At 44.5% G+C, this 7,500-nt stretch overlaps 1 protein-coding gene across 3 annotated transcripts in view; it reads left to right on the top strand.

The window, feature by feature from the left end:
- satb2 (SATB homeobox 2) overlaps positions 1 to 7,500 on the top strand; it is a 59,330-nt gene that overhangs the window by 50,514 nt on the left and 1,316 nt on the right. For 2 of the 3 annotated variants that reach the window (XM_079519280.1, XM_079519282.1), the window contains exon 13: positions 7,228 to 7,440. In XM_079519280.1, the coding sequence (XP_079375406.1) occupies positions 7,228 to 7,440 (213 nt within the window). The remainder of the gene's footprint in view (positions 1 to 7,227; positions 7,441 to 7,500) is intronic. The other variant, XM_079519281.1, reaches the window with a different exon arrangement.

Raw genomic sequence — 7,500 nt, forward strand, 5'->3', positions numbered from 1 at the left:
CATAGTTCTGCACTGTCATTTTCCTTGATTTATGTCTAAAAGAAAACTTTTTTTCCTCTTTAATGCAATGCACTTATGGCACTTACAGTGAGTGACATTGGAGAGAGAGAGAGAGAGAGAGAGAGAGAGAGGGAGAGAGAGAAGGCGGTAAAGAAACAAAGAAGAAAATGTAGCGATCAGACGGGGCCAAGCAATAAGAAAAATCACACCCATGTGAACTGAGCGGTGCAGGCTGCTCAACAACACAGCTGGCTGGCTGCAGTTATAGTTATAGTTCTCAGTGTGAATGGCCCTTTTAGGCTGCTCAACAATGCCACTTCAAGTCACTCAGCGGTATTGCAGCTGTTTGTACCACAAACAGACCCACTTATTGTGCGTATTCCGTATAGTCTTTTTCTTATTGCTCCATTCCTTGGCCCCTCTTATTGCTGCTTGCAAATATACATATTATTATATGTATATAATCTGGTTTCTCCCAGTCCCGGCAGAGTAGTTCCGGAGCAACGGATTGTGTGGCCTTGCTCATGCCCTGATGTACTGATTGAGGGTAGCTACTGGGACGTAAATCGGGATTTGATCAACCCTGGCTGGGTCGTCTGAGTGAGGGGTATGATGTTGGTAGACCCGAAACCCTGATGACCTCAGGATACATCACGATCGGCACAATACATTCTTAGCTTTTTCTGTATTGTATAAAAAAAAGGAAAGTATATATACTAATCATGCAGGGTTCCTACACATTTTCCATTTTAAAATTCCATACTTTTCAAATTTCTGGAATTCTCTGTAGATTCGTTACAACTTATTTGACATTCGAGTGCAAATACCTAGATGCTTATGTAACTAAATGCTTTTAAAATCCAACCGCTAATTTATCTTTTGTCTGTATAGGACAGGTTATTCTAATATGTTGGCAAATGATTTCAAGAAGATTGTAGCATGTACTGTAGCTCATAGAAATCAATTAACCACTTAATCACCGCCTTAGCCATGTCACAATGGGACACATTGTAGAGTGGCTATTTGTTTCCCTACAACATGTCACAATGGGACACATTGTAGAGTGGCTATTTGTTTCCCTACAACATGTCACAATGGGACACATTGTAGAGTGGCTATTTGTTTCCCTACAACATGTCACAATGGGACACATTGTAGAGTGGCTATTTGTTTCCCTACAACATGTCACAATGGGACACATTGTAGAGTGGCTATTTGTTTCCCTACAACATGTCACAATGGGACACATTGTAGAGTGGCTATTTGTTTCCCTACAACATGTCACAATGGGACACATTGTAGAGTGGCTATTTGTTTCCCTACAACATGTCACAATGGGACACATTGTAGAGTGGCTATTTGTTTCCCTACATTGTCATGCTCAAAATAGGGACGGCATGTTGACATTGGTTATCACCAAACCAGGCAATGTTGAGGTTTTGTCATGTAAACCTAAACTGTATTATGTACCTTCAACCCCTACAGTAACATAAGTGATGTTCATGTACAATTCACCAGTGAACTATAAAACTAAAGTAAAGTCCACTAACTTTATTTTTCTTCAATGGCTGTTTCTAAACAAATATTTATAACGGAAATGGTCCTACCTATACTCATCATTCCCCCTTAATGAATTGGAAGAACAATACATCGTTCTTCATGAATGGCTTTTCTAAATAAGAAGCGGAAATAAATGAGTCAATAAAGAAATATTACATGTTTGCGCTGGCTGTGAAGCCTCCTTTATTAACTGTGTCCATGGACATGATGACCAATGCAGCCAAGCAATTATGGTTTCCTTATGAAGAAAAGATACGTGCGCTTTTCTAATAACTGCACTGCGTAACTAATAAATGTTCAGACGAAGAGAAGTACATGGCATACTGTTATTTGTGATGCTATGTACTGTATATGCAATTCATACATATTGTCTTTCAACTGATTTGCTGGGGGATGTGTGGATTTGTTAAAAGTTTTTACAAGTCAATAGTCTGGAAACAATACTTTTTCTACACTCTTTTTTCCATAGCCTACTCATCCAGACCTGGAAATTGTCCAATTCCATACTTTTCCATATATTACTTTCCCTTGTTATACTATTATGTATAACGTAGTTCTACAAGAATGCACATTAGTGCCAGAGTAATCTAGTAAGAGAGTGGCGACACTAGCGTTGACTCCCATTGTAACAATGGAGTGCTCATTCTATCTCAATGGGATAGTTCCAGCCATAGGAGCAATGTTTGGAACTATAGCCCATAGGCACCCGCTTTGCGGCGAGATCAAAGCGTGTCGCTACTCTCCTGCTCTACACTCTGATTAGTGCATGCAGTTTGTTATACTAATATGTATAATGTAGTTCTACAAGAAAGCTAGTCAGTGCATACATTGCAGGTGGTTTCAGAGTTACTTTCAGAGAGTCCTTTTGCTCTTGAATACTTAAGTACATTTAAAAGCAAGTACTTTTTTACTCTTACTTAAGTAACATTTTGACTGAGCTACTTTTACGTGTAGTGGAGTAAATCTGAACAGGTCGTATTTGTACTCTTACTCAAGTACTCTGTCCACCTCTGAGGAGACGCATGTGTATTGAAGTTTTATTGCTGGCGGTCAAACGGTTCATGAGCTATATCTGTTCAAAATTTGCATTTTAAATAGATCACTGTAGCGCCACCCTTTGGCCAATGGTTGTGGGCTTCGTGTCTAAGCAAGGTGACATATCTCTCTACCATATTGCTGCATTTCGTAAAAAACGGAGCGCAGACAGAAGAAATTATTTATAATTCAAAATAGTGGATGATCTAAAGGTCATAGGTCAAAAGTCACAAAAGTTGTTCGGCATGAGGAGACGTACCGGGGATGGGGGGAAGACACGCTGCAAAGATCGTCAGGATCGGGACTCGAACCCACGACACGCTTTCAGGCTGGATCACCAGCCTAGGTGCCTGGACCGCTCGGCCGGCCCAGGCCAATTGAGTGCTATAGCGCCACCCTTTGGCCAGTGGTCGTGAGCTTCGCATCCTCACCGTTTGGCATAGCCCTCTACCATATTGCCAAGTTTCGCAAAAAACGACTGCACTGTTAAGCCAGAACTGCTATTTTTGGCGGAAGGAGAAGAAAAAAAAACAGATGAATACAATAAGCGACCAAAGTTTCTTCGGGCTTGGTCCCTTAATGAGAGAGAGAGAATTGAATTGAATTGAATTGAATTGAAATTGAATAGAGAGAGAGAGAGAGAGAGAGAGAGAGAGAGAGAGAGAGAGAGAGAGAGAGAGAGAGAGAGAGAGAGAGACTGAGACTGAGACTGAGAGAACACGGGCAAATGCAAGCGAGAAAGAGAAAAAGGTGGGGGAGTACAAAAAAAGAAAGAGAAAGTTTTCACGAATATTGAATTATATAGCATGAGAAGAGCCAGTCTGGTCCAGGGGTTTCCAGTGTTTGTGGTTTTTGGGGAGAGCACGGGGGCTGTACTGTGTTGCACTAAAGTGACATGCGGACTGTTCCACAGTAGAGGGGTCAGGAGCAACAGGGAAATGGGAGGAGCTGGAGATCAGTAGGTTCCCGCGGAGGAGGGACAGAATGGGAGGAGACGAACACGAATAGAAGAAAGAAAGAAAAACGTAATAAAAGACGACACGTATAATAACCGTTGAGCCGGCAACCTACATATTCATCATGTACCTGGGATTTGAACCTGGGTCTCCCATGTGTTGAAACCAAACTGGTACTGATGTTCTCTAGGCGAGATGCTTAACCTGATGAGATATTGAGCTTCAGGAGCCTCAGGGAGTACATGTCAACCAGTATGTGTCCTACCTGACACCAGGGTCCAAATGAGCAGAATAGAGAAACCACCTCCAACCACTGCAGATGAGCTAGATTTATGTTATTAGCATACTCTACCATACAGATCGGTTAAATAATGTTTTATGCAATGAAATAACTTCCGGATTTGACACAACATTACATTTAACAACACCACAGATAGTTCAGTGCTATGAATCTCCGACCTGCAGAAGATGCTCCTATCATTTATTTTCACTTCGTCCTGAGCTCGGCACGGGGCTTGAGAAATGTGGACGCACGCACGGGTGAAATCAGCCTGAGGGAGACTGAGGGAGGGAGATGGACTCGTGCTGAAAAGCTATGGGAGTGTTGGATAAGGTGGGAGGTGGGTGGAGCACGAGGGAATAAGGTCTGGAGAGAGAGAGAGAGAGAGAGAGGGAGAGAGAGGGAGGGGGAGCTGCAGAGGGACTTTGGGGGGAGTTACTGGCATTGGTCGGAGTCAGGGCTGATTTGGACATGGAGTCATGTCGGCTTGGCAGACGCATGCGCTTTATTAGTGTCCTGATGCATTAGAAGTGAAGAGAGAGAGAGGAGAGCAAGAAGCACAGAGAGAACTATGAGGGGGGAAGCTGAACGACGGGAATGGAGGGAAGGGAGGACATGCAGGGGGAAAGAGAGGAAGGTGGAAAAGGAGTGTAAGGTGGAGGTGGAATAGAAAAGAAGAAGAGAGGAAGAGAGGAGGGAGGCGTGGAGCCGACTGAGATGAAGTGTGAAGGAGCCACTGCACTGCTCTCTCTCTCTCTCTCTCTCTCTCTGCCACTAACATCAGCATTAGCGCATGAAGGAGACCAGGCCTTGCAATTGTGTGTGTGTGTGTGTGTGTGTGTGTGTGTGTGTGTGTGTGTGTGTGTGTGTGTGTGTGTGTGTGTGTGTGTGTGTGTGTGTGTGTGTGTGTGTGTGTGTGTGTGTGTGTGTGTGTGTGTGTGTGTGTGTGTGTGTGTGTGCTTGTACTGTACTGTATGCGTGTTATCAATCCATGAGTCCTTGCTGTCTGCCCAAGTAACCGTGGAGATGATGAGGGTCCGTGCAAAAAGCCCTAGGAAGGGAGGCCGGTTTCGCAACAATCCTCCTCCATGATTCACCCTCAATTTAGTTATTAAGTGTCACGCTGTCTCACTGAGTTTGAGCAGAGATGTTTGTGGCTGTGTGGTCCTTTATTAGGGCAGGGTAGATATCTACTCCTGGCAACCTTTTCTCGTTTACGTCGTATCACTTACCACCATTCCCACAACTGTTGCACAATTTCTAAATCTGTCATCTGTGTGACAGGGAGAGAGAGAGAGTGAGTGGGAAATGAGGATAAAAAAAAGAATCTTAAAAACTTCCTGTAAATTCCCTCCCCCCCAAACTCAGCAGAAAAAGCCCCCGCACAGTGAATTCGGAGCAATTTCATGGTCTGGCCTGCCCTCGATATTATTCGAGTAATACCCTGTTATTATTGAAGAGAGGGAGAGAAAGGCGAATGACTATTATCTTTATGTGGGTCCTTTAATTTTAATGCACCACAGATTTATAGCTGGGCATTCCAGTGGGGAGGGCCCCTCCCTGCTCTTTAAGCCAACGGGAGGGACACGACCACAGGCCTCTCACAACAGCCACCGTACCTTCTGACAAACAGCCACCGACTAGCCACTTTCGCTCCTTGCTGCACTTCACCCTGCCCTCCGCACTGTCAAATAACCACAGAAGGATCCCACCCACCGGAATAGCACAACATGCTTCTCCCACACACACACCTACTCCACAGTAGCAGCAGCACGGTCTCTCATACATAGGCCTAGTATTTGTTTTAAAGGTGTGTGGGTAGTCCGTTCGTCCCTTTTATCTAGAGGTCGGGCTGCTACGTGGCCCTCACACCTACGGTGCACAGCCGACCTGACTGAAATGCCCATAAATGGAGAGATCTCTGTATCTGTCAGTCCTTGTCCCTGTTATGCCCATATATGGCGATATCTGTCAGTCCTTTTTATGCTCATATGGACCTGCCCCCATTTCCCCCGTTTGTGCCCATATATGGAGCTGACGGATTTGTTTGCTGATGATGCCATAACGACACATTGAGGTTAGACAACACACTCCATATTTGGGCAAAGCTGCATTGGGAACTCATTATACGGTTATATCTGCCTGCTTGCCTGCCTGCCGGCCCGGCCGGTCCTCCCTTAAGCCAATCTTTATAGGATAGTTCTCCCTTTTATTCTTTTTATTTTGAAAAAGACAGTGGGACGGCAGGCTAATATCTGGTTGGATTGACATCCTAAAGGACAACATATATTCACATACAGTAATTGGTCCTTACTAATGCTCCTATATCAGATGGTACCATTTCTGTCTCCTCCTCAGTCTGTGTCTCAGTCTGCGTTCACATGGGCAGATGAGATGCAGGCAGGTTTGGATATTTTAAACAAGACATACTTTTTCATTATTAATGTAAGAACAATGGTTTATATTTCAGAATGTCAACTTTCCACCAAAGAAACGCAGAACGAGTTGATGGAAATGGTGCATCTTAATGATAATTAGTAAGGACCAATTATACGAAGTTAATGAGTTCTGAAGGCAGGTATCTTAAGCACAGCATGTACAATGGATTACTGGTTTACTAGATTTACTGTACATAACCACACTATAGCCTATAATTGTGCACTAGTTCTCCTCCTCCCCTCAGCTATCAGCTATTAAAAACCGCGGCAGGCATTCATTATTTCATGTCAATCTAATTGCTAACTTGAAGCAGACACAACTTAGTACAGGACACTTTCTCTCTGTAGTTTCAGGAAACTCTCTCTCTCTCTCTCTCTCTCTCTCTCTCTCTCTCTCTCTCTCTCTCTCTCTCTCTCTCTCTCTTTCCCCCTCTGGTTATGAATGAGCAGGTTAAATAGTGCTGGAATGTGGTAAGTTAGTAAATGAGAGACTGATGGGGGCAGACAGATGCTTGGCTAATCCTACACGCATCAGGTCAAAGGTATACACACGGCGGCCGGCAGTCTGTTACGAAGGCACGGAGCAGGCTAATAGGCCATGCTTTTTGAGCTGTGAAACAATATCGTTCTCACCCTCTGCAAAGCCCATGTGGCTCTGGCTACTGTCTGTAAGCGTAGAGAGAGAGGAGTGGCTGTCTGTGGCGAGGAAAACAGATAGCATTATACGGGACGACATTCTAAAACCGCTCGCTATATAATGTTTAATTTGTAGATGTCATGCAAACAGAATTAAAGAAAGTTAAGTGTTCTTTAAAACCAGTGGTGCCTTGCAGTCCCTCCATAAAGTATGCACACACACACACATACCTGTAAATGGTCAACATTGTAGGGTTTAAAGTGTTTTAGTGGAATTCCAGGATGCAATTTTGAAGAGGGGTCACTGTACCCCATTAATTAGTTCTTCACCTTTTCTCGACAGCCACTCCACAGGCCGCCCCCGACACCGCTGAAGGAGCACCACCACTCCCCCATGCGAGAGGAGCCCCTCCTACCCCCTCCGGTGGTTGAGGACGGAGCACAGAACCTGGTGGGAACAGGAGGAGGCGACATTAACAGGCGTACGCCTGTTAATGTCAGCGGCGGAACCAAGAAGCCACGATCACGCACCAAAGTACAAACTCTTATATCTCACTGGGTTTCAAGGGCGGGGGCGGGGGGGGTTACGGGGTCC

Source organism: Electrona antarctica, assembly GCF_951216825.1.
Source record: "Electrona antarctica genome assembly, chromosome: 13".
Classification (NCBI taxonomy): domain Eukaryota; kingdom Metazoa; phylum Chordata; class Actinopteri; order Myctophiformes; family Myctophidae; genus Electrona; species Electrona antarctica.